Genomic DNA, 27,126 nt, shown 5'->3' on the forward strand with positions numbered 1-27,126 from the left:
GTTTCCTGCTCTCATTTGCTGGTTGTTGTTGAAATAGTTTTGTGAGCTTTAACCTGAGATTCTGGCGTTTCTGGTAAAACACATTTATATTCATTCAATTCAGGATTTAATGAATCGATATCGCTTCATTCAAGCTACTCACCTGTCTATATCCACCTCCACTTCCAGCTGGACCACGGACATTTACTGATTGGTTTAGACCACGAAGGGGAATCACGTGTGTCTGTTGTTGATCACATGGACGTCTGTGGCAAATTTTACAAACACTTCTCATAATGAACGAACTCAGGAGGTTCAACGTTCCAGCGGTGAGCTGCTCTGTGCCACTGCCTTGAATATTAGCTGGGGAAATCAGCCAGATCAGCAGCAGGTGGACACAATCACACAGGTGCGTGGGCCAAGAGCGAGAGCCGTAAGGATCTCCACCCAGGCAGAGAGGAGGAGGAGAGACAAAGAAAACAAAAACGAACAACAAGAACAACAAAACCTGTAGCCAGCGTGAGCGAACCAGAGAGACACGGGGACCGTGACACATTTTCCCCACCAAGTTGAAGTCACTGATTTTGCTGTTCCAGACTTTTGGACTGAAAGTGAACAGCGGGTCCTGACTCCGCGTCCGTGGTAGAGGTTGACTGTCATGTTGTGTAAAGGTGGCATCCTCCTGCCCTCGTAGGAGTTTTTTGAGCTGTGGATCTAAACAGCTTTTTTTATTATTATTTTTATTTTTGCTTTGCCAGACTTCTACAACCTCAACTGAAAACTGTACGCTCCATGGTAATCCGCTGTTACTGGGAAAATATAAGTCAATGCAGTACTGTGTAAATACAGGGAGTTTATTGAAACACAAAGAACTTCAAAGCATAGCATGTTAAACCATGCAATCTGAATGGGAAAAAAAGCCCCCCCCCCCAAAAAAAGTGGCATTTAACATGATGATATTCTATTGCCTTCTGGGGGAGGGAAGGAACAGCAGTTTTTCTTTTGAGTTTATATTCAAGTTTTCTCCTTCTTGCCCCCTCTGGTGTACAATTTCTTCCTTTTTCCTGTTTAAAAAGAGTTCATATATTTTGTCATTTGACTGTAAGCAGTGCAAGGAGGAGATGCTCGCTTTTTGCATGACAGTCTGCCACTTCAGCCTTCCCTTTCTTTATAAGGCTGGAAAATACTTCAGACCCCTCCTCAGGCAGTAAGGGGCCTGAGGTGGGGTCTGAACTGTGGGTACCGGTATGAGGAGAGAAGGGGCACAGGACTGGATGGTGGGTTAAGGTTAGGATTTGGTTGGGGGAGGGAATTGCTAAAAGTCCTCATCTCGTCTTCAAATCCCTTCTTTCCTGTATTAATGAGAATCCTGCGACAGTCTGTTCAGACCCCTCCCTGACTGAGGAGGGGTCTGAACCGGGTCGGGTAGAAGCTGGAGTGGAAAATGGGTTAGGGTAGAAAGGGAAGGGTGACAGACAGTCACACAAAAAGCAAGCATCTCCTCCTTGCACTGAAGTGGCTGCAATCAGCTGGAGGTCCAGGCTCCAGTGGATGAGGGTACAGGTACTCAACAGGTACAGGGGGCAGCCACGGCATGTTGGTCATGAACTGTTGAGATGGAGATGAATGGCTGCTGGGGTAAAAACCAAACAACCCAACTATGGAAGGCTCCTCACATACCCTCGAGGATACTGGGCAAACCCCACTCAATGAGGGCACCTCAAGAGCCGAAAGAAACATCCAAAATTATTGTTTTATATTATATTATATTATTTTATATTATATTGTTTTATAAAAAAGCAAGAAAAATCTTTTCATTTCAGACTGTTGAGGCACACTTGGTTGAGTGGAGCTTCAGTGGCACTGTAAACTATCTGAAAACACATTCACTTCAGTAATTATAATCTTTTAAATGGAAGTAGATCAAACAAGCAACAAGAAAAACTACTCTCGTTCAGTGTAACAAAAAGCACTGTAACAGCTTCATATAGCAGAAGCTTCTCCTGACCACTGGAGCCTAGCTGATTCTATAATGAACAGAATAAACAATTATTGAAAGAAGAAGAACTTATTTCTGTCCAAAGGACCTACTGAGCATTGGAACTTAAGAAAGGTGAATCAGTCCTCCCACTTTTCAAGGCTTATGGGGATGGCTCATTTACACACTGGTTCCACTGTTCTAACATACACATTGCTGCTCTACTAGTCGAGTGAATGTTGTCCTTCTGTGCCGAATATCACAGTAGGAAGTGCAGGAATCTGTTCATCTAAACCTGTAATAAAGTTGTTAAGATCCAACATTGTGGCTTGTTCTTTACAGATAAGGGCCTTAGAAAGATTGCTGACTGCTCTGCCTTTAGTCCCATTTTCAGCTCCATCACTGGTATTCAGTCCAAAGTTATAAAACCAGATTTTCCACAGGGTGCTTTCTCCAACTGGGCCTCACCGGGTGGCAACATTTCGCTCATGGAAATCTGTCGATCTGTACCCCTCTGCTTTATAGGACGGAGGAGTCTGTGCACATAGGAGTCACCGATGATCACAGATATTTTCTTCACATGAAGATTCCAGTCCTGCAGTTTCCTCTGTGTGTTGGGGTCTCTCGTTGGAGTGCAGACCTGTCGTTCTGGTGAGGATGGTGAGGAAGGAAGACAATAAGAGGAGGAGTCCTCTGTTATTCTTGTTTGGAGGCAGGTCTGCACACAAGGTTTCAATCTGTGTAGGTTTGTGAGTGTAACTCAAAGCTGTATTGTTTCAGTGAGGGGTTGACACGGTTATTCAGCTGTGTCGTTTCCCTGCTCACCTGTGGCTGTTGTTCTGGTTTACTGGGTGTGTCACTGCTGGTGTGGTAGCTGGATTCCAGTCTGCTAGCTCGGCTATAACCACCGCCTGGTTCTGGTCCAACGACTCGGGCTGGAGACGGCGGCCCAGGTTCCGTTTCTCCCAGGATGCTGCCATCTCAAAGGGGCCTCTCTAGAAAACTGAAAACAAATTTTAAACTCATACTCTATGCTTTGGTTATAATAGTCATGAAGGATAAAAATTGATCTCTGAGCTGAGTTTTTAGCATCTCCTCAATTAGAGTCTGTGTCCTTCTATTGAGATAGCTGGTTTAATCAAAGTTACTAAATTTGTGGTTATTTTTATTCAGAGATTGATGATAACAGTCTTCTGAAACATTTTTCTGATGATCAACCGCTTTAATAAGTCTGTAAATTTTGCAAACTTTAATAAAAAAAGTGTGGATCATCCGATTGTACTCTATTCCTCCGAGGTTCAGCTCTTTCATTCAGGGTGGATTTTACATACCGTTTGTCTCTGGCCACTCCTCGTTAAAATCTCCGATCTCCACCAGTCTGTACAAGGTAACAGATCATGTTGTTTTTTCATGTTAGGCTTCTTCTGGGTTAGGCCTTCCTGTTGCTCATGGTGGAAGATGGGTGCCTTTGTTGACCTAGGAGGGATAGCTGGAGACAGGTATTCTGAAATTGCCTTTATTTTTTTTAACGTAATTTGAGATGGGCTACGTAAAAGGTATTTGCACATACCAAGGCAACTCTTTGGATTCCCCGTCCATAAACATCCGACAGTTCTGAAACATGGTTTTTTCCACACAGAGGATGGGAGAGGAGGAGGGGTGAGGAGGGGAGAGCTGGATGGGGAGGGTTCTGTGGGTTCATAAAATGGAGGTGGTCTGGTCTGATGGATTCCTCAAGCAAACGTGTCCGGTGGCAGTTTTATTTTCACCTAAATAACATTTGGGTGGGAGGAATCGGATCCACCGCAAGGCTTCTTTTTAAACAATTTTTCCCCGTTGTTGTAGCCGTTAACTTTTTAAGTGTCATGAGGGACTGGTTGTCTTGTATACTGGGCTGCGGAGCAACCCAGGCCTGCAAGATGGCATTGACAGTGGGCTTGTTGGTGTGCCATTTCTCCTTGTCCAAAGCCATCTGCACACGTGCAGGCTGAGGTGGGTAAAAGTATTTTCATTCTGAAATACATACAAAACAAACAAAGCAATGCAACAGAAGAGGCTTCTACTGAGCTTGATGCTGACTCAGCCATAGCATCCCCAGGTTCAGTGCTCAGGTATCTGTGGTTTTTAATGCATGCAAATTAATTAGAGCCAAGAGAGATGAAAAAACCAAAATACAAGGGGCGAACATCTCTGACATACAGCAACATATGTGGCTGACTGTTATGAGTCCAGGGTTAGGGTTTCTCTGTCAGATCAAAGAAACAAATCTTTCTTAATATGCTATTGATCCAGTTAGGTCAAGCACTCACCTCGCTTTCAGGCGTTTTACATCTAATGATGGGTTGGACAGTGGGACCCCACATTCTCCTAGGAAGAACTTGCCCCTGTCATCGCTGCCAGCAATTTGATTTTGCAAGGACACTGGACGGATGTTCCTAAAATAGCAGTCCAACAACTGCAGAGAAAAAAAGGAATCAATGTTAAATATCTCATAAAATCAATTCACAAGGTGCCTATAGAGCAAGAAGAGAGTCGCTGCTGAGAATGAATGACTTACTTGTTCTTCCTGGCTGGTTATCTTCAAGTTACCACTCAGCTCAACACCATCAGCTACTGCTTTCCGCGCCATCCAGTCCTCTACCTGTGTATGTAAAAAAAAAGGCGTTGGAGCTTAAAGAAATACAGACTTACATCAGCTGTCATTTCACTTATCGTGCACTTTTGTTGTTGGTGGCGCACTTACACAAAGTTCTTGAACAGCATTTCCTGTCAGTCCATGTTGTAAAATCAGGATGGCCTCGCAGTACTGTCTGAAGGTAGTCATTGCATATGTGGGGATGCAATCACCGCCAGAAAGTCTTGTGTGGAAATATTCAATATCCTTCTTGGCCACGGCAAGAATTTCCTTCTTATCAGACCTATTGCAAATGTGACAGAGGTAAGACATTATTGAAAGTTTGTATGTGTCATCCAATATGTGGAAGTGGCAATAAGGTCATCATACCTCGCTGTTGGCACAACTGTCGAAAACGCTTGGGGACTGTTCGTGATGATAAATCCACGTGTTTGAAGGCGAGTGCAGAGTTTAATGCAAGATTCTTCATCCTTGCAGTACTCCTGGAGCTCTGAGAAGTTCCAGACTCTACCTTCATTAGAAAACAGCTTCTGTGAAGCAATGGCTCTGGAAGCTTCTTCCTCACATTCCTGTGGTGTGCAGTCTTTCAGGCACACTCTGCTCAGGTGTGTGCGAATGGACTGTTGCGGCTTTTTACAAAGCAGGCAGTAGACAACGTTTCTCTCCATCTTGTTTGCACTGTAAATACAAAGAGTGAGAGGCAGAAAGTGAGAGAGAAAAACTGCATACCAATTTAGTTTATTTTGATAGTATGAGAAAACAAACAAAGAACAACAACAATACATCCACACACAAACTTTGCTTCCATCCCACCCCCCCAAAAAAACTTAAAGAAAAAAAAGTTTTAAAACAAGTTTTAAAGTTTAAAAATGAGGAGAATGGCACATGCAAGTTTTACATGTTCAACCTGTCACGGCTGCCGAGGCGAGCCGTGTGGATTTAGAAGGAGGACCCAAGATGCAGGCAGTGGATGAGATACCGGTGGTTTTATTTACAGAGGTGTAGAAGCAAACAAACAGTGGGGCATAACAAACAACTAAAGACACCTAAACTGGGAGAACTAAAATAACAGACCTGGGAGCATATGACAACGGATGATGAATAGCAGAGAGACGCAGACGAGGAACAGGACTCCGTGGAACACAGGGTAACAGACTGACACGGAGTTACACAGACTGACACGGAGGAACACAGACGAACCGGCAACAGGCAGGAGAACACACAGGGCTTAAATACACACACCAGTAATCAGGGGTTGAGAGACAGGAGGGCAACACAGCTGGGAGGAATCTGGGCTGACGGGACAGGGGAAACGTAAACTGATCACACTCACATACGACGCGGACCTTCACAATAAAACAGGAAACTTGCATTAAAATATTCATTAAAATACCTCATTTGTAGATACCATCATTTTGTAGACCGCGGCTGAATACCCGCTAACTAGCTTTAGCATCCAGCTTCACCACGAGACAAAGAAATCACCCAAACACGCATAAATTCCAATCCAGGCAGAGAGACATACGCATAAATAAATCACTTTCAAACCGGGAGACGCTTAATATCCACTAAATAGCTTTAGGTGCCGAACATGACCACGACAGACAAAGAATCACCCAGTCACATGAAAATAATCGCGATCGCCAAGATACACATACAAAGAAAAAAATCACTTCGCTTCTTACAAGTTTTAATTACAAACGATACCTCTGGAATAAAGTGACGTCCAAGTGCTAACCACACCATCATTTTGTAGATACCTCATTTGTAGATACCATCATTTTGTAGACCTCGGCTGAATACCCGCTAACTAGCGTTAGCATCTGCCGAACATGACCACGACAAAGAATCACCCAGACACATTAAAAAATCACTTTCAAAGCTAAATTTTAAACCGGAGAGAGAGCGATACACTTACCTTGTCAAACCTTACACTGTTGTTCCGAATACTTCAGAAAATGATGTTCAAATCTCAATTTCAAAACGTAGGAGAGGTGGACAGATGCATGCGGGTCCAGCATACGCTACGGTGTCTTCTAAGGTCAATTTCAAACTGGAGGAGGGGCGGACTGACGCGCGCCGTTGATAGTGTCATCATTACGTTAATCCGAATAGGCCGCACCACTCCCGGCATACCACTAGAATAAAGGAATTATCGGCCCATATTAACGAAAAATAAGTCCAGTGTGAAACAGTCGCTTGGCGAGCGATCGGGTGGTTTAGCGAGTGTCAGCCTCTTAAGTTTAAGACAAGCCCGGCTGCTTTTTAAGCGACGCGGCGCTAGCTACCCAGCTAGCGTCAGTACACAGGAACTACTTCCGGTAGTTATACAAAATAAAAGCGTCCCCCATTATAATCCGCTATAATGCTCTTATTGTGAAGGGCAAGCGGGACGCCATACTTCCGCTGCAAAATGTATTCTAAACGCTTTTAGGTTGTTTTTTTTTAACTCACTTTATGTGTCTTCCACAATGTTATTTCTCTTTCCTACAGTGTCTGTTACAAATGCTCAGGCAGGACCAATTAAGTAAATTATGGGATTAGTTATCTCGCGACTTCTTGGACAGCCAATAGCGATCGTCCTTACGTAGGCGTTGACAAAACTGGGCGCGATTGGGAACTGCTTTCTACAAATCGTCAGAGGACAGGATGCCTTCGCTGACTCTTAGGGGAGTGACAGTGAATTTCCCCTTTTCTCCGTATGAATCTCAGAAGGCATACATGAACAAAGTAATCGAATGTCTTCAGGAGGTAAGAATCGACTGTCATGTGTATGTCTGTTGATGGAAATGGGGGCAATACCGAGTAGTCATGGCTGCTGGGCTTTGGAGTTGACACATTTCTTGCAAGTATCAGCTCGTCTCACAGCTGCTATCCAGGCTAGATGACTTCTTTTGGTAACATCTGATACACGAGCTCCCTCATGATGCTTCCAGGTGGGGAAAGAATAAAAATAGAGCCGATTTTCCAGCTTATTCCCTTCCCGATCGTGCGATTTAACAACCAACAACACATTAAGTGCGAGCCATTGCTGATGCTTTCGCTCCTTCAGCCCTTTGTTTGGCCTGCTAAAATGGCACTTCGGCAGTCACACCCCCTCCCGTGACATCACGCTCCAAAGCCCCATGAAGCCACCATGCTTACCATTTGCCGAAAGACAAGCCGTCTGACGTCTGCTTGTCCAAAATGTAGCTTCACACAATATAATGATAATAATGGGGAAAAAAACATATGACAAAAGAGGCTTCATGTCATTGACCTGTCCTTAGAATTTCTTTACAGTTTCTATGTAATACAATAAATAGCACTCTGCTGACTTGTCTTGGGTTTACCCTGGCTCTTGACAGCTGACAAACAGCTCAAATACCCCCGATGTTTAATCAAGAACTGATTTAAAAATCTGCCTTTTCATGTGTATGAATGATTACAATGTTTTTCAATCATAAAATATTTGCTCTGGCAGTGAAAGCTTACTGAACCTGAACCATCCTTATGTTAGGCTCCCGAGACAGTTTTGCACTAAACATGTGGTTGTGTACTCTCTCTGATAGTTTTTTTCTACTTCTCACCACACTACACATCTGGCCAAAGGTCTGATCAGTTTATGCAATTGCAAGGTGTATATCCACATATCAGCCACAAGTCACAAGAATTTCTACTTCTACAGTGCTGGTCAGAGTTTGATCAAACTTGTACACAATTGTCACCTAATGGATCTTGACACACGCTGTGCTGTTTTATTTATTTATTTATTTTTCACCTTACCTTTTAACTGATCTGTGCAGATATCTGCCCTTTTATGAACCTGATCTGCTAGATATTTCTTTCTGCTAAAAGGGAGATCTTTCTCCACAATGCCAAATCTTTGCTCATAAAAGCGTAGTCTAATACCTGGAAGTCTCTAATATTTTAATGTTGTTACCATCACAATTTGTGTTTTTGGGTTTTCTCCGTTTGTTTTTTATTTTATTTTATTTGATGTATATCTTTACCTGTCTGGTTATTTCAGAAAGTCAATGGGGTTCTGGAGAGCCCAACAGGCACAGGTAAGACTTTGTGCCTGCTGTGTGCCACCCTGGCCTGGAGGGAGAACTTCAAGGACACCATGTCTACCTGTATGATGGCAGAGAGGCTGGGCCAGGAGATGTTTCCAAACACACCTATGTCTTCCTGGGGGACAGCTGACGGTGACAAACCATGTATGTTTGTATCATCTGCAAATCAAGAGTCATTTGTAATTTTACTTGTCAAAGAAGAATAACAGATACATATACAAAAACGCAAAGGATATAAGCTACGAAGACATGCTGTGTGCTTACATCGCTATGCAATAGAAAATGAGCTAGCACTGATTTCTTTATATTTTGATAAATGGTAAATTGACTGCTTCTTCTATAGTGCTTTTCTACTCTTTTTGAGCACTCAAACCACTTTATATTTTGTTAGGAAAATAGGATTTAACGATTCACTCAAACATGTAATGTTTCCAAACATACATGGAAATATTCTACATATTTCAAGACAGCATTTGTACTACTCTAACAAGGTTGTAAGTCAATATTTGGTAGGATGTCCTTCTTCCATTCCCTGTCAAGATGGGTTGTCATCCCCATGTTTCAGCTATGCATTCAAATCGTACAAAGAATGGTTGAGATGTAGGAGGCTGCTCAGCTTGGTGTTCAGGGGCTCCATGAGGTGGTAGCACAGCTAATAGCTGTGGCAGGTGCTCAGTCTCTCGCTTTGGGAAAACAGCTGTTGTAGAAATGTCAATCTGGACAGAAGGCTGATATAGAAGTTTAGAATATACATCATGTTGCAACTTTTGCATATTTATTGCTCAGCTGTTTAATCTGTTCAAACTGTATTGTCTGTGTTCTTTTGGATCATTGCATAAATTCTCAAATTTCTTCAAAGACAGATTTGCGCATATACACTGTTAGTAAATGAGGCCCAATATCCCAGAAGTTTGACTTGATGGTATACTATGTTAAAAAGTGTTCAGTTAATTTTTTTCAGCAACGTATAAAGCCCTAATTGTCTTTTCTTATTGTTGTCAAGCCTACTACACTGATGTCCCCAAGATCATATATGCAACGAGGACACATTCTCAGCTTACACAGGTTATTAATGAGTTAAAGAACACTTCATACAGGTAAGCATTTCTAACTTTTTGATCATGCATGATTGTCTGAATGACAGCTATTCACAATATAAAACAACATTTCTAATAGGTTTTGTGATCATGGTGTAATGAGGACACCAAACCCCTACTGTTAGTATATACTAGGGAGATACAAATTTTAATTACCAGGTTTACAGTATACATTTTAGTATAGCTGAATTTGATCCTGGAATGGTACAATAGCTACCGTTTTTATTTTGTTTTGTTGTGTAATGAGTTCAGTTTCACAAAAAAACACTCAGGCCTGATAACTGAAACCTAATAACAGAATGTATCTGACAAAGTTTAACAGGCTAAAAGATCTCAAAAAGCAACACACAAGTCCCAATTAACCAAATACTACTGGTGCTTTAAAGGGTTATTACATAAGCTATAATCATTTTGAAGTCTTACTGAGTGCAGCACCTTTTGTCTGTTCTGGTTTTTTTGGCTATTTGTGGTAAACCAGTTCTCCCATGTCTCTTTCGATTCAGCCCAAAGGTGTGTGTGATGGGCTCAAGAGAGCAGTTGTGTATTAACCAGGACGTCATGTGTCAGAAGAGCAACCACGTCAAAGTAAGTTATAAAGGCAATATTAGAGATATAAATATAATGGGATGTTTTAACTGCTATGTCTAATGAATTGTTTTAAACACAAAACAGTGAATTTCTTCAAGCTCACTGCTGAAAAAAAGGAGGAAAATCTACTTAAAGTTTGACTACATTCACAAAGAACAAAAATCAGTTGTGCCAACTGTATTCTATTGGACTTCCACTCGAAACAGTAACTTCATCCTTGTTCTGGTCAGCCGCCAACAGTAGCATTATAAAATCAGTTCTCCACCTGCTGCAGGTTCTGGTTGGTGTGGTGCCTTCAGTGTGCATTAGATCTCAGGAACACAAGCACTACTATCGCCCGCTCTAGTTCAAGACGGTGGAGCTTTATTATATCTGAGAGCAAGATGAATTCCTCATTTTTGTGGAAGCAGCTCAATGAAACCAACGGCCACCACACCAGCCCCTTTACATGAATTCCAAATCCTGCTCCTCACATACAAGGTCTTAAATAATCAGGCCCCATCTTATCTTAATGACCTTGTAGTACCATATCACCCTATTAGAGCACTTCGCTCTCGCTCTGCAGGCCTACTTGTTGTTCCTACAGTATTTAAAAGTAGAATGGGAGGCAGAGCCTTCAGTTTTCAGGCCCCTCTTCTGTGGAACCAGCTTCCAGTTTGGATTCAGGAGACGGAGACTATGATCATGCTTAAAACCTTCCTCTTTTCTAAAGCGTATAGTGAGGGCTGGATCAAGTGACCCTGAATCCTCCCTTAGTTATGCTGCAATAGGTGTCTACTGCTTCTACATTTTAAATATTTACAACATTACATCATGACAATTTTCTAATTTTGGTGGGCTCAGGCCATTTGCTAGTAGTTGTCTTTCTACTGCGTGCCAATAGTGCCTCTACCAACTTGTTATACTTGTTCAGTGTCAAACAGGGAAACCTATCCAGGGTAAATTTTCTCAGAGTTTAAAGTAGGCTACTCCTCCACATTCAAACGAGCCAGTTGAGGTGGTTTGGGCATCTTACAAGACCTCACCAGCATGTCAAAAAATAGTTATTTCATCTGCAACAAGAGTGTCTCAACCGTGTTTTTCACGTAACAGTCACATGAAGATTCACCTTCCAAGGCCTCGCCCCGCAGGCCCTCTCAGTCCCAAAGGTCAGAGACGGGTCTCCTCTTCTCCAGTGATTTATGGTGCCTGGGTGTGCCAGTCTACATATAACTTGCAATACCTAACTGTGTGTGGAATAAAGCATAAAAGACATATGTGACGCTATCCTTTCTAATGTCTGTATGTGTACTATTAAAAATGAGCCAATGAGCTAGCTGGTGGAAAAAAAATGATAAGTAACGGGTTATGGGTAGATAGTTAGTGATTTTTGTCTTATTGTGGAATCAATTTTTTTGTTTTTCAGGTTCATATGTGCAGAGGAAAAGTTTCCACCAGGTCATGTGTCTACTACAAAAAACTTGAAGGTAATGGTCTAACAGAGTGACTATATCCGTGTAGCATAATAGTCTAGAAAAGCATGTAATTTACCTTTTTTGTTTGTGTTGTACAGACTACATATATCATTCAAATATTATATTATTCAACACTAATAACTTTCTATGTATCGCACAACCTTGGCCTCACGTACTACTGTGAGGAAGTTTGAAGTCCAGGAATGTCCAAAATGTGGATATTAATGAAATGTCTACTGCCTGCTTTTAGTGGCTGTAAAAATTTGAATGAAAATTGTTATGTTGAGAATGTGGTCCATGCATTTGTTACTTCGAGGATAGCAAATTATAATAACTTGTTATGACGCCGTTCTATAACTTATATAAAAATCCCCCATTTGATAGAAAACAGGAAACTTGACACGTGTCATTTTTATACATCTCTCTGTAAATTTTTATCTGCACATATGAATTTGGTTTCTTGTGTATAAAGGACTACTTGTGTTTATATCTGTCTTGCTATAAGAGCTGTGTAACCATCCCAAATTTCTAATTTCTGGGAATATAAAGGTTTAATCTATTCTATTCTATTCCATCAGTGATTTATAGCAATTTATCTTATAAATACTCAATCTTAAGCTTGATCTTCTTTTTTTCTTCTAGAAAAGAGCACTGATAGAGACTTTGTTAGTTCTATCCTTGATGTGGAGGATTTGGTCCAATTTGGCAACAAGCAGAGGTGTGTAATTGATGTGTTCTTTTTTTTTGTAAATTTCTGTTTCACTAATAAGTCTCTGTTCTGCACTTTCTTACTTTGGTAAGAAATAATCAGCATTGGCAGGTGGGTATGTCTCTGTGTGACACCAAAGTATTGTCTTAATAGTAGCTAATGAATCAAATAGTATTTTATTAATCAGTCACTTGATTAGTAGTATCCTCTTTACTTCAGTATAAGATGCTATTTAGCGCTGTCCAGCAAAACCCTTTAAAACTGTAGCCAGTGTGAAACCCCTGTAGGTAATCTATAGATGGGTCACAACTTAAAGTTAAGCTGAACTCTTGATTGGAACAGTGAGGTGACCCAATAAATATGTTACAAAATAGAGGCATTTCATTATAGTGGGTGGAGTGGGTTAAGTGACTTGCAAAATGAATGGGGCTTAACAGATATTTGGTGTTAACCGTTTAGGAATTGCAGCCATTTTTAATGCATCGTCCTCTATTTTTAGCAGTTTAAAAGTAGTTGGATAACTGACTGATAGACAGTTTCATGGCCAGGTAAGGACTGGTCTTTCATCATTTCATGACAAATTAAGCAGAAAAAAGATCTAGAGTTGATCAAAGTGTTGAATTTGTATTTTGTATCAGTTCACTAAAACTTTCAATACAAGGACCAAAGTCATATCAATACAATTGAAGGAGAAACATCATAATGCTGAAAAAACCCAAAGAAATCCATCAGAGGTCGAAAACAAAAATAAATAAGAGTGGTCAAATCAACAATCTAAAAGTACCTGGGTGTACCATAGCCGAAATAATAAAATGGCCACTGACACCTTATATAGGCTACTGATATCAGGACATACGGTGTCCTCACAGTTTATAGAGATCTTCACCCAAACTCCAGCACCCCAACCAATAGAAAGAGGCAAGGTGATTAGTGAGTTCAGGATGAAACCCTCAGCATCCATGAAGACACTAGCAAGATGGGCCACCCGAGATGAGCTGCTTGGGTGACTCAAATACATGATAAGGAATTGTCATGCACAATCCCTCTAGCACACGCACCATTGACATGGCAACTAGCAAAGGCTGGCTTAAAGGACAGCACAGAGGCTCTGATTGTGGCACCACAACAATAGGCCCTAAGCACCACTTCAATAAAGCCAGGAGTCAACCATAGCGCACAGGACCGAAACTGCAGAGTGTGCAATGGCTCCCCGGAGACTATCCAACACACAGTAGCAGGATGTAAGATGTTATATAGGCCTGGCTACACTTAGACCCAGCTATCAGGATGGGTCTGTTTTTGTTTGAAGTTCATGTATTTGATTTCGGATTTGCACATTTTTCCACAGAGTCTGTCCTTACTACCTCTCTCGTTCACTGAAACAAGAAGCAGATGTCATTTTTATGCCATACAACTACCTGCTAGATCCAAAGGTGAGCTCAGTCATCCATCCTCATTACATCTCAGGATGATATATGTGACCATAATTGAGCATTGAAAGAGACTTTAGTGTTATGATTGGCACTGTCATTTCCAATTTCCATGAATCCTAATATTCAACTGCCACTCTCTCGCTCTCTCCGTCTTTCCATTCCACAGAGCCGTAAGGCACTCAGTATCGACCTGAATGGAGCTGTGGTTATCTTTGACGAGGCTCACAATGTGGTATGGTTATATCTTTCCTTTGTTAAATGTATTCACTAAGTAAACTAAATTAAAGCTTCGAAGACCAGAAGTGACCCACTACTAAGGCTTTCAAATTCATTTTAACTTGTATGCCACATAGAGCCTAAATAAAGACCGCTGGGCTGCTCAAACCCTAAGCACATATTAAAACAAATGCTTCCAGATTTTCCTTTTGTTTTAGTGTAGAGAAATACAAGTACATGCACAAATTCACATTAATGAACTATCCTTTTGCAAGCCAGATATTGAACAGCATAGCTTCACAAAAAAATGCATTTTTTAATAAATCCCATGTCATTACTGTGCATTACAAGTGATTGATTACAGTAGATCTACAATTTCACAAAATGCTCAGTGTACAGTATTTAAACATGAACAAATATTTTCTTTTATTAATTAAAGAACCTAAAAAACATAAATTCAAACTCCTGTATGAAATGTACTCTTGGGCATACTAAAGTACTAATGTCATCATCATGCCATAATAGTTGAAGTGAAATGTATTAAAATTTCCAGTTACTTAAGCTTTACAAACAATTTGTAATAAATAAAACACAATGTGGTGCGATCACTATTATTTATAGGCTGATACATATTCCATTTTCAAACATGAAGAGAACGTTTGCAGACCTTTCAATTTGGGGTAGCAATGTTTATATTATATTATATTAGATAAAACTTTATTAATCCCTCCGGGAAATTTTACTTCTTTTATTTGCAGGAAAAGACATGTGAAGAATCAACATCATTTGATCTCACTCCCTACGATGTAGCCTCAGCCATTAATGCTGTGGACAGGCTGCTTGTGGAGCAGTCTAAAGAAATCAGCCACAGAGACTCTGTGAATGTAGACTTTCATGGAGAAGCCTCCGCTTCTGGTAAGAAAACCTACTTGTCTCAATTTCTCAGGTTATATACATGTTTCTAAAAGAGTTTTCCATGGAATATAGTATAGTTATGTATAAATTTCATGGCATTTTGGGCTACTTGTATAAGTTTGGATTTACTTCTACCTTTTAAGTCTTCACTAACTTTATTAGCCTTAGTTTAGCCTTGGCCTTATTAAATTATTAATAGTAATAATTTTTTGTTGTTTTGTAAAGCAAGTAAAGGATTGTCAGCTGCACGTCTTTTAATATTTTCTTTTTTTGTTTTAGGTTTCAAATTAGGTTTGTCCACCATTGCAAAAATCAAACGTAAGTATTTATTAAAGTATTGCGGAGTCAGTCGTCCTGTTGGTTTGTGACAAGAGTTAATTTTCAAAACTTATTTTCTGCTTTAACAGAGATACTACTGGATCTGGAAGCTGCCATTGATGCCTATGATCCAAGTGATCAAGGCATTACCAAACCTGGAATGTAGGTGACAGCATGGTAGAACAAATAAAGTGTGGTCATAGAATGTCTCTGTAGTTAGTACCTTAACCGTAGTGCGGGTTCTCACTTAAAGCTGCTGAGAGAATGATTCTGAATCTTAACTGTTATAATAAACCTAATAAGCACTGCATGTCTCTATGTTGTGTCTTAGCTTCATCTATGAGGTGTTCGAAAAAGCTAATCTGACCTTCAGCAGCAAGACAGCAGTCTATGAAGCTCTGGAGCACATCATTGGATACCTGGCACAACGTAAGGCATCATATTTTGGCTTAGACACATTATCACATCATTTATCATTTGTAACATTGGCTGGTTTTATTATACCGATCAGTGCAACTAATTAACAAATGACCTGTTTGATGCATGTTTCTCCTCAGAGCCAGGAATATTTCTCAATACTAGTGGACTCCAGAAGCTTTCTGATATCATACAGGTACACTTTGTATGGCTATTAAAGAATTTGGTCAATATTAAACTTTTTTTGGGGGGGGGGGGATTTTTGTCTTTTTGAGTGAAAATTAATATGCATTGGTCCCATATTATTTGTGTGGCCTAACAGATTTGATTGAGGACAGTCAATAAAATTATAGAATTCATTACTCTTCGTTGTATAAAGAGTAGTTATTTAATCACCTTGTGGCATGTTTGAAGGTTCCCCTTTGTTTTGTTATTTCAGCTGGTATTTTGTGGTGAACCGTCAGAAAAGGAGAAACTACACCAGATGGAAACCAACACGGCTCATTTTAAGGTATGTTCATTAAGTCAATGGAATTTTCTTTTTTTTCTTTTTTCTTTTTTTTTGGGGGGGGGGATACAATTCGTGTTCATATTGGAACCAGCTAAAAGTAGCATATCTTTGCCACAACTATCACCATTGTTCCGGTATATTAAATTTAAAAAGAAATCTTGGAAATTAAATAACTAATTATGAGCTTCTGTCATTTGTTCGGCTCAGGTTCATATCCATCGGGACACCAGCATTCACTCAAAAAAACATAGTGTTGATATGTGGGCTTCAGGTTCATCAAAAAAGCAAGGTAACGGTGCACAACCTGATGCATTGTTGTGTTACATGGATCCACATTGACAGAATGAATTTTATTAATACCATTTATATATTTCCGCTAGAGTGTGAACCCTGTTAAAAGTTATAGTTTCAATCGTTATTAGTGTATGAAAGATTCGTACTACAGGTAAATGTGATGTGTTTCTCTGGAAATTGCAGGAAATATTCTGAGTTACTGGTGCTTCTCTCCGGCCTTCAGTATGCAAGATCTGGTGAATCAAGGCATTCGCTGCATCATTCTGACAAGTGGTACCCTATCGCCCCTGTCTTCTTTCACATCTGAGATGAGAATGTAAGTTAGCTGTCACTCTGACTGCCCTGCTGCACAATTACATTTTTCCCACACCAGCTTGAGTAGCAACTACTTTAAAATAAAAAAAACAAAAAAAAAAACAATCACCTTTATACCTGTTTAGTCTGAACATTGAACAGAAGAATTAAACCCTTTCTACAGTGAACTGCTGTTTGATGTAGAAACTGTTCACTATCTCATAATTTAAATCTTCTGTTCATTATTTGATTTTTCTAGCAATTGAACGATGCTCAACATAAAAGTTAATGATTCATTTTATAGCCAGGAGAACTTGTTTGACATGGTCTATGAATAAATCAGAATGATTCTGACAATACACAGATCTATGTAATCCTCTAACAATTTGTTAGCATCCAAAGGCATTGTCATCTCTGCTATATACAGTGTAGTATATAGCGAGACAAGACGATGAGGCTCCAATTCCATGCAGTGCAAATGACTAACAATAAATATAAGAAGAGTAAGAAACAAATACACACTTTATGACTAAAGTAAAAGGATCAATAACAATTTAAATTTACAAGTTACAGTTGAAAGAGTTAAATTGACCATGATGGTCAAAGGAGCTTGCAAAGGAAAGCGTCTGGACTTCTTTAAGTTGCTTGAAGACGTTTCACCTCTCATCCGAGAAGCTTCTTCAGTTCTAAGGTCAAATGGTGGAGAGTCCCAGATATAAACCTAGTGGGAGTTTCCCCCCACAGAGGGACAAAAGGACCCCCTGATGATCCTCTAGTCGCCTGAGCCAAGGTGGGAAACTGGGTGTGGGTCCCAATCAGCCAGAGTTTCGGGTGTGTTCATTGTGAAACCTGGCCCCACCTTATCATGCGAATTCCTGAGGTCAGATGGCCCAGGATGTAAGTGGGCGTTAAGGCGTCTGGGAAGGATCTCAAAACTGGATTATAGATGGCAGAGAGTTGGTGTCGTAAACCCCGCCTCTGTTCAAAGATGGTCGCTCACAGTGGACATAGATGGCTTCTTTCACTCCTCTTTCAAACCATCTGTCCTCTCTGTCCAAAATGTGAACATTGGCATCCTCGAAAGAGAATGCCAATTGACCTTGATGTTATTTAAAGTGACGAGTGTAGCAGCTTGTAAATATGGGCAGGATTCTTGAGAGTGGAGTTAGTCAGTATGACACATGCCGATGAATTTGCGGCATTTTATCTTTACATTTTCAAAAAATTCTGTCTAATACATCTAACATATATGGTTTTCTGTAAGTGTAATGCTTTTTGAAAATGTTGTAACCTCCAATTTTTCTGTCCTTCACTGAATAGAAATTCATCATGAAGTATCATATGAAGTAGCATTACTAGTAAACTTTTGTTTGCTGCATGGACAGCGGGGTAAACCTAAAACTTGATCACAGTGAGTTTCTGCTCCTACTCTTACAGAGAATTCCCAGTATGTCTGGAGAACAGCCATGTGATTGAGCGCGACCAGATCTTTGTGGGCGTCATTGCACAAGGCCCAGATGGAGTGCCCTTAAGTTCAGCGTTTGATCGAAGGTCAGTATTCTTTTTTTAGCATATGATTACTTTCTAACAGGTCACTTTGGAAATTTGCAGTTGTTTGAAATGAAATATGTTTTGCCATATGCCTAAATACAAATTAAGGTGCATGGCAAAACTTATAATTTGCTCATTTATTTGCTAGTTTTTCTGACTTCTGGAGTCAATTATCGTTGTGTAACGATATTTTTTTTCTCATGTTTTGATTTATTATAAAGTCAAGTTAAATCCTTTTATGTGTATGTAAGACTTTAGTTAATTTTTATATAATACTAATTCAAGAAAACAGTCTTTTCTATGCACTTTGTATTGCAAGATAAGTATTAGAAAGAACACCCCACCAATCATACTGTTTTATATTCTGCACTCCAGATGGATTGAGTGCGTTAAAATATTTTTCATGTTAATTGTGAGGACTGCCTTAACGCGTTTAAGCCTGTTAACGCCAGATTAACGTGTGAACGCTGACAGAACTAATATATACCTACATTGGTTCTGACTGTGAAGTTTTTACTTGATTGCTAAACTCAAACTTTAAATTTCTGTCACAGGTTTGTTCCTGAAAACATGGCATCTTTAGGCAACACTGTTGGTAAGATCACAATATACAGTATTGAAATTGTTTGGTTTTGCTGTTTCTAAGGAGATTTTTTTTTCTTACTGACATCAGCAACACTGTTAACTTAATGCTCTGATCTTCATGGTTATTTCATATTGCTTATTATCTTTTTCATTAAGTGATGACGTACCTGAACCCAGTTTCCGGGCCCAAACTACTCTGCATTTATTGAGGCTGTTGTGTTTTTAACACATTTTAAGGCTTTTATCTTGTTCTATTCAATCTGAACAAGCCCATTTTAAAAAAAAAAAAGTTAGCGTCCATCCTTCGGCTGTATGTTGTAATGTTTCTTTTTAGAAATCTCTCGATCAGAACATGGCGTACTATGTTTAGGTGGAAACTAGCAAGCTAACTCTCTGCTAACTTTTAACTCTGTTAAATTTCATAAATTCTATTTTCACAGATGCCTGGATTTTAAACTTAATTGTTACCTTGGTTTTGATTGTGATACAGTTTTGTAACCTGTGTTCTTTTCTCAGCCAACCTGAGTCGTCTGGTTCCTCATGGACTCTTAGTATTTTTCCCTTCCTTTCCTTCAATGGAAAAAACATTGGAATTCTGGAGGGTAAGTGTAATTCAGCAGAATCACCTGTGGAAAACCATAAGGGTTTGGGTTTTTTTTTTTTTGTTTTTTAGCTTTTCTAGTCACTTTTATGTTTTGTGTTCTCTTTCTCCATGAATTATATTTTGTATTGTCTAGCAAATTAGAAATACATTTAATGGAAATTTAATATACAGACAACTCTGCTATTGTTTCCAGTGGATGATGGGCCATGCAGACGAGCTTTTGCAACAGTCGTATACGGATCGAATGGCCCGGAGCAATGGGCCAGACACCCTTCTCAAAGTCCACAAAACTTCTCAAAGTTTTGTGGACTTCTAACTATACCCTTACGTTCACGTGGTCTGTCCAGCATTCTCCCTGGTAACCCTGTCCCGGGTAGTAGGAACTGTTCCTTTGACGTTCTATTACCAGGGGCCTTTTAAATCGCTCTTTGTGTGGCCCCTCAACCAGGACCAGTTTGCCATGGGTGACCCTACCACGGGGCAAATAGCCCCCTCACAATTTAGCCTCTGGGATACCTGGGACATACAAACCCCTCCACAACGATAAGCTGGTGGGGCGGGGAGCCATCAGGGTGCGTAAGGGTACAGTGTGCATATTTTAAAAAATAGTAAAGATATCAAAATATAAATGTAATAATTAAAAGTAAAAAGCCTTTTAACCAGTATGAACTCATTTCTTTCTTTCTTTCTTTTTAAGTGAGGTACTCCACAGTCAATTTAATCATTTATAACAATCTAAGATGTTACTGTATAAAGTAATTTCCTGCGTGTGTATATGTGTTATCACCAGGCTACTGGACATGCAAACCGCATTGAGAAGTTAAAGCCCATGTTTGTTGAACCTACAGAGAAGGGCACCTTTAATGAAGTTAGTATTTATTTATATTTTAGGTGTCTTATCACTCGGCTGTGAACCCCTCTTTAAACATTTCACATCTGAAGAAATATCCTAAGCTTTTTATAGTTATAAAAATCTAAAGATTTGAAAGAAATTGAGCTTCTTTCTGTCTATTCCTAGGTCATTGATGGTTATTACACCAAAGTCAATGATCCCCGATCCAAAGGAGGAGCCTTCTTTGGTGTGTGTCGAGGGAAGGTGAGGAGGCTGTCCATGGACTCTGCAAAAGTCCTACAATGTTTTCTGTTGTCATGTTTCAGCTCCAACTTTTGCTGTATAGTGTGGGTATACAGTTGTGATCAGAAGTTTACATACAATCATCATGATCATGAATGTTCGTACAAATCATCCATCTGTACCATACTTGATAGTTGGTGCAGTGTTGTTAGGTGTTAAGCCCTCACTTTTACTCGTCCAAACACACCTTGTAATTGTGGACAACAACTCGATCATTGTTTTTCTCGGTCCAAAAAACTGTTCTCCAGAAATCATTTGGCTTATCTATGTGGACACCTGCAAATGTTGTAGTTGTTGATATCCTAGAGTCCCCCCCTTCAGAGCATGGTAAAGTAGTGAGTCATTTGAATATCTTGTATTTAATTGAAGTTGTTTGAACTAATGATCTTGGAATTGCAGTTCAGAATGGTTCCAAGAGACCTTCCCAATTTACATAAACTGAGTTCCTTGGACTTTCATGTTGTTCTGAATATTTGTCCTTTTTATGCTTGCAAAGAGAAACTTCCAGCTGTAATAAATCACAATCACAATGGCCTTGACCTCATCAATTTGAAAGACAAAGACCTTATGAAAGATTTAAGTGGATGTCTGTTGATATTTGAGTTTATTATATGCCTTTGACCCTGTGCGATTAATATAAAATCTCAATTAATTTAAAGTAGTGCATCCAATAATGTTCAAGTCATAATAGATGAATGCTGTAAAACCATTTCAACCTGGAAAAAGAGCAGTTGAAAGAAATCATTAGAAGCCCAAAATAATCATGACATTCATACCCATGATGAGTGTTCATAAACTTCTGATCACAATTGTATATGATATTCAAAGGACATGTCATATCTTTGGTACCCTTGTCCTCTTGTGTCAACATCAGGCAATTTTTTTTCTTTTGTTTACAAGTGTATTACCATACAATGTTTTGGGAATGACTGTTCATTTTTGTGACATGAATATCTCTCTTTGTTAACCGTTTTATGCTGTTTTTCCATTTTGCAACCTACCTCTTTTTCTATGATGGCTGTGACTAATTGGATAAACATTTAAGAAAACGTAGATATGGAGTTAGGATTCTCTTTCATTTTAATGTAGGGTTACACAAAAACTTTCTCTCAAAGCTGCTATGTAATTATATCTTCTTGTCTTAGGCGAGCGAGGGTCTGGATTTTGCAGACATGTTTGGTCGGGGTGTCATCATTACTGGCCTTCCTTTCCCTCCAAAAAAAGACCCTCGCGTTGTCCTGAAAATGCAATTTTTGGATGAGATGAATCAAAAGAATTCTGTAGGGCAAAAGGTGAAAGAAAATCAACAAAATTAACTATTGAGGTACACTAAAGGATTGCTTGGTCGTATAACGGTAGTTGGATTTCTGTGTGTGTGTGTGTGTGTATGTGTGTGTGTGTGTGTGTGTGTGTGTGTATGTGTGTGAACAGTACTTATCAGGGCAAGACTGGTACAGACAGCAGGCTTTCAGAGCTGTGAATCAGGCCATTGGTAGAGTGATTCGTCACAAGGAAGACTATGGAGCGATCTTCTTGTGTGATCAGAGGTCAGATATAGACCACGTTTACTTAATTAAGTAACATCATACAAGAGGGAACATTCTCCACTATACCAGACAGTGTCTCCGAAGCTTCACATTTAAAAAATTCTCAATTAAGTGCTTAGTTCACCTTATTAATTGAAAATATAAAAAAGTATTCTTAAACTAAAATGAAAAGTTTCCCAACAGATTTAAAAATGCTGATACCCGGGCCATGCTTCCATCATGGGTGAGGTCTTATGTGCGCCTCTATGACACCTTTGGCAATGTCGTCCGTGATGTCTCTCAGTTCTTCAGGACTGCACAAAAAATGGTGGGTAGTCGCACCTGCACAGTTCATACAATGCTGCAAATTCTTTCATTATTCAGTTTTGTTAAGGAACCAGCTAATAGTACTGTTGGTAATCCGGATTTGTGGGTAGGTTTTTTAAGCTCTGAAAAGATAGGAAACTTGAGTTGTGATTTAAAACAAAAAAAATCCAGAGTAGTTAAAAATGTGAATATTTACCTTGAGTATTTTCATTAATGTCTATGGCACTATTTATCTCGCCAAAATATACTTTTAATGAACTTTGATTTCTAGTTTTTTCTGCCAGTTTTTTTATAATAAAGTTAGAGTTATGGGTTTTTGTAACACCATGCCAACCTTTGTTGTCGGATTCTTTTAATAATAAATATCGGCTAACATATCATATCATTGCATGTGCAGTAAAATGTGTAGACGCTTTTATGAAAGTTGTTTGCAGGTCAGTTGGTCAGCTTCTACTGACAGTGTGTGCATTAAACATTTAAGAGGCCTGTGGTTGGGAAGAAGGCTCCAGCACACAACCACGAGACTGAGTGTTCACGAGACACTCAGTCCTCCAGTTCCACTTCTCGCCGCTACTTGCAAACTTCTCACACCCAGAAGGCCAAGGTGTTGGACACATACCTTCCCAGCTTGAAGAGGAGGAGACTCAGTTAGTACAATGGATGTGGTTTGATGTTTTGCTATGTTTCGTTTTAGCATATTAAAGATCAAGGTGTGCTTTTGCTATACCAGATATATTTCACTAGAATGTCTTTACAATTCATTGAGTTTAAATGGAGAAAAACTACATTAGAAACAATGAGTTCAATAATAAATGGTATAAATTGAAGTGACTAAAAGCCAGTTAAACCGAAACCTACAGAAATGCAAATATTAGTTTTAAAATGTACAGCTGCCCCAATGTGAGTCCTTGATTATTTTTTTGTGATCAGATGAGAAGAATGGAGCCAATGACATGGCCAATTTCCTTAATCAGTATGAGGTGCTGCACAATAACAGGAGACCACTCAACTTGCTGGATGCTTTGGAGCAAGCCAGCAATACCATTGAAGAGGACATGCGAGAGCAAAAGGTAGATCATTTTCTGACATTGTCACAGTGTAAGAAGTACTAATTCACATCATGAGTAACAGACAAAGTGTGTGAGTAATTGTGTGTGTGTGTCTGTGTGTATGTGTGAGGGGGGATTACTATAGATTTTGAAGAGGATGAAAATTGGAAAGGCAGTTGGTACAAATGACATACCTGTGGAGGTATGGAGATGTATAGGAGGGAGAGCAGTGAAAATTTAACCAGATTGTTTAACATAGTCTTGGAAAGTGAGAGTATCGCTCAGAGAAGAAGGATATTGGTACAGTTATTTAGGATGTGCAGAACTATAGTAACTACAGCAGGATAAAGTAGATGAGATATACCAGCAGCTAAGGAAGATATATATTCTTGGTGCATATATACCAATCTGTTTCAGGTATGCTAAGGCACGAAAACTAGATTTGTTTTTTGCATTGAGTGTTAACAGAGAAGTATGCCAGTATGGTATAACGTTATAACCATTTTCCTAATATTGTGTTGGTTGTCCTTACTTTCCGAAACAGTCCAAAAGACCTCTGAAGGTCGTCTGGGTTATCTGGCACCAATATGTTTGCAGCCAGAGTTGTGTTCCTCAAAACATTTTTGAACGTATTTTACATTATCTTGCTTAGCCATCATGGAATACTATTTCCATGAAAGGGTGTGCATGATCTGCAACAATGTTTATGCAAAATTTACATCTCAAAGTAACATCCAAGTAATGATCATCTTCTACTGTGGCTCCATTGAAAGTGTGCTCACATGCTGCATCTGTTTATGGTTCTCTAGCTGCACCATGCCACACAAAAAGGCATTTGAGAGGGTCATTAATATGACCCAAAAAAATAATTCAATTCTAATTACCTATTATTGGCAGTGGACAGGGCTTAGCATGATCACCCTGACTGGTCTGAAGCTATGTAGCCCCATACTTATATGTGATCCACTCTGTATTCTGACAGATTTCTATCAGAATCAACCAAGACTTTTTTAGCAGTTTTAGCCACAGTCGCTTTTTTTGATTAGTACACATAGGCCAGTTTTTACTCATTAGTGAGCCTTGGCCACCCATGACCCTGTCGCTGGTTCACACACTTTCTTTCTTGAACCACTTTTGATAGATACTGACCATTGCAAACTGGAAATTAATATAAACCAAGACAGGTACCATGATGAAGAGAGAATCAATCTTCTTCACTTCAGCTGTTAGGGTTCATAATGTTAAGCCTAATCTGGTATATAGAGAAGGTCAGAAGTATTCGCATTGTGTCTTTTTGGACCTCACATGGTAGCATGCCAAGAAAGGAAATATGGTACTGCAGAAATAAGTCAGAGTAAGAGCCAGATACATGAGTAGGTGTGCAGTAGGAATGACAGATGGGGATCTGATCTGGGCCACTTTTGTTTGCAGTACTAATGGTTGACAGATGAGGTCAGGCAGTAGTCTCCATGGACTGTGATGTTCTCAGACAACATTGTGAATTGTAGTGAGAGATGTAAGCACGTGGAAGACAGTCTTGAGAGCTGGAAGTATACTTAGTTTTTGATTGATTTCTGTACTTGTAAAATAGTGGTAAAAAAGTTTATGCTGCTCAGATTTTGTTTCTTCTAATGTCATTGAAGAAGCTGGGTGTCCCTGAGGATTTGTCTCAAGAACGTAAACCCAGCAGGGCTAAGACATTCCTGGCGGACATGAAGAAGTCCCTGAGTGAGGTCTGCTGTCACCGCATCATACGGGCGCTGCACACCTACAAAAAGACTGATGACCTGAATCACCTGCTGACTGAAACCGCATTTTTAGGCAAAGACACTAATACTCAGAATCTCCTACATGGTAAATCTTCTGCTGTCATAAATTAATAGCTGCAAAAATACCTCACTTGGTTAACACTGAGACTTTAAGAATGACAATATACTCACTGGAGGCATGAGAGTACGCTCTCTCACCTACATCTATGAAGTATACCTGCTTTGCACAGGTCTGAACTCGGAACACGTTTTCTAGATTTACGAGTAGTTCATATTACTCTCTAGGTAAAATGTGTCTAACCAATTCACTTATTTACAAATCCATTAAAGTCATTATCTTTTTTTCAACTCTTTCGAATTGAATGAAATATTTTAAATTATTATTTTTTTAATATTAATTTGTTTATTTAAAATCTCACGCCAGCAAAATAGTTGAAATATGTGCAGAATGCATTGACTTATTGAAACAAGCAGGGATTTTGATTTTCAACTTGGTCATGCACAGTACAAAATTGTAAAAGTTGTGTTTTGTCCAAATGGTAAAGATGAAATGAGCTTTAATTCAAGATAGAGAGAGAACTCTTTATTGTAATTGCACATTCATACCTATCACAATAGTAAAACAAAATAGAAAAATTTCCCACGTCGGCACTACAAACCAGGATAATTGTTAACATGGATTGTTTTTAATAACTGGGTAAAAATCTCTTGCAGTCAGTGATTTCCTAAATTGTCCCATCAACATCACCATATTTAATTTCAGCCTTCATACATGTTGACCATGGCTTGCCCACCTCAACTTGGATGAACTGGCATGTTTGGATACAGTGCAGATCATAGTTGGTCAATATGAATTTCCAGTCTTTTCTTAAATTGATTTCTCTACCATAATATGTATACGTAATGAAACTATGTACTGTGGATAGGATCATTGCGTTCTTTGTAGTTTGCCCAGTTTTTCACAATAGCTTAGGAACCCCTCAACCAATGTTACTTTTAAAAAACTGAATATATCTGTATTCATTATCAGACATTTACACAATACTAATAACAATGTCAAAGTCATAATTTCGCACCAATATAACAGTGTGTTAGTGGAATATTGCTAAAACAGTTTGTAGTTGATTGCTATTGCTGCCTTGTGTCACAGGCCTCTACCACTTTGTTCGCCCACACCACAAAAAGAGGTTTGATGAAAATTGCCAGAAGATGGCAAGGCAGGGCTGTGGATACAAACCTGATCACACTCTGTCCAAGGATAGGAAGAATACAGTAATGCTGCAGAACGGTAAGAAACATTATCTGATATTTACTTAGTGCTCTTGTGCGAACAGATCAAGTTAAATTTTAGTTAAATGCCTGCTGTGGATGTCATATTATAGTTTGTGGTGTATCTACTCACAGACAAGTCCAAGTAGTTTGGAGATGACATTTGGGTGGAAGATGTCAGACTGGCGTATCACCTCTTCCAGGATGTCTCCTATTCCAGCAGAGAAGATGACTTGTCATTTGAGGACAACTTTACAAAAATGTTTTCAACGTTCAATAAAATAAACCAGCCATTCAGTGACTCCCGTACCTCAGCTTGGCTTCAGAGTTGTGTTCTTATGAACGTATGTATGTATATGTGGACAGTGATTGTGGAGAAGTGTTCTGGCAAATTGGAAAGACAATTAAAATGACAAAA

At 39.4% G+C, this 27,126-nt stretch overlaps 2 protein-coding genes across 4 annotated transcripts; one reads left to right on the plus strand and one right to left on the minus strand.

The window, feature by feature from the left end:
- Positions 1-935: 935 nt before the first annotated feature.
- On the minus strand, positions 936-6,983 carry LOC146549916 (uncharacterized). Of its 3 annotated transcripts, XM_085263253.1 has the most exons (9): positions 6,511-6,983; positions 4,962-5,270; positions 4,701-4,875; positions 4,515-4,598; positions 4,267-4,412; positions 3,528-3,647; positions 3,289-3,433; positions 2,783-2,952; positions 936-2,605 (listed from the first exon to the last, which is right to left on the minus strand). In XM_085263253.1, the coding sequence occupies exons 2-9, from the start codon at positions 5,258-5,260 to the stop codon at positions 2,509-2,511; spliced, it is 1,236 nt and encodes a 411-aa protein (XP_085119379.1). In that variant the 5' UTR covers positions 5,261-5,270; positions 6,511-6,983; the 3' UTR covers positions 936-2,508. The 3 variants fall into 3 exon arrangements, 2 of the variants coding, with proteins under 2 accessions (XP_085119379.1, XP_085119378.1); XR_014890540.1 differs by lacking the exon at positions 6,511-6,983 and having other exon boundaries at positions 2,783-2,960; positions 4,962-5,651; XM_085263252.1 differs by lacking the exon at positions 6,511-6,983 and having other exon boundaries at positions 4,962-5,651.
- Positions 6,984-7,118: 135 nt separating this feature from the next.
- Positions 7,119-27,124, plus strand: LOC146549917 (regulator of telomere elongation helicase 1-like). The gene is made up of 29 exons (XM_085262958.1): positions 7,119-7,343; positions 8,602-8,791; positions 9,651-9,744; positions 10,248-10,329; positions 11,738-11,798; positions 12,429-12,504; positions 13,844-13,928; positions 14,095-14,160; positions 14,903-15,059; positions 15,339-15,377; positions 15,467-15,539; positions 15,709-15,806; positions 15,935-15,990; positions 16,234-16,305; positions 16,513-16,594; positions 16,783-16,915; positions 18,331-18,444; positions 18,999-19,039; positions 19,546-19,631; positions 20,424-20,501; positions 20,652-20,729; positions 21,914-22,060; positions 22,200-22,315; positions 22,499-22,622; positions 23,103-23,268; positions 23,552-23,691; positions 25,314-25,524; positions 26,590-26,727; positions 26,844-27,124. The coding sequence occupies exons 1-29, from the start codon at positions 7,242-7,244 to the stop codon at positions 26,855-26,857; spliced, it is 2,919 nt and encodes a 972-aa protein (XP_085119084.1). The 5' UTR covers positions 7,119-7,241; the 3' UTR covers positions 26,858-27,124.
- The last annotated feature ends 2 nt before the right edge of the window (positions 27,125-27,126 follow it).

The sequence above is a fragment of the Mchenga conophoros genome, linkage group LG22 (assembly GCF_057382185.1).
Source record: "Mchenga conophoros isolate Kocher_MC1m ecotype Shallow Benthic linkage group LG22, M_conophoros_male_GT1.1, whole genome shotgun sequence".
Classification (NCBI taxonomy): domain Eukaryota; kingdom Metazoa; phylum Chordata; class Actinopteri; order Cichliformes; family Cichlidae; genus Mchenga; species Mchenga conophoros.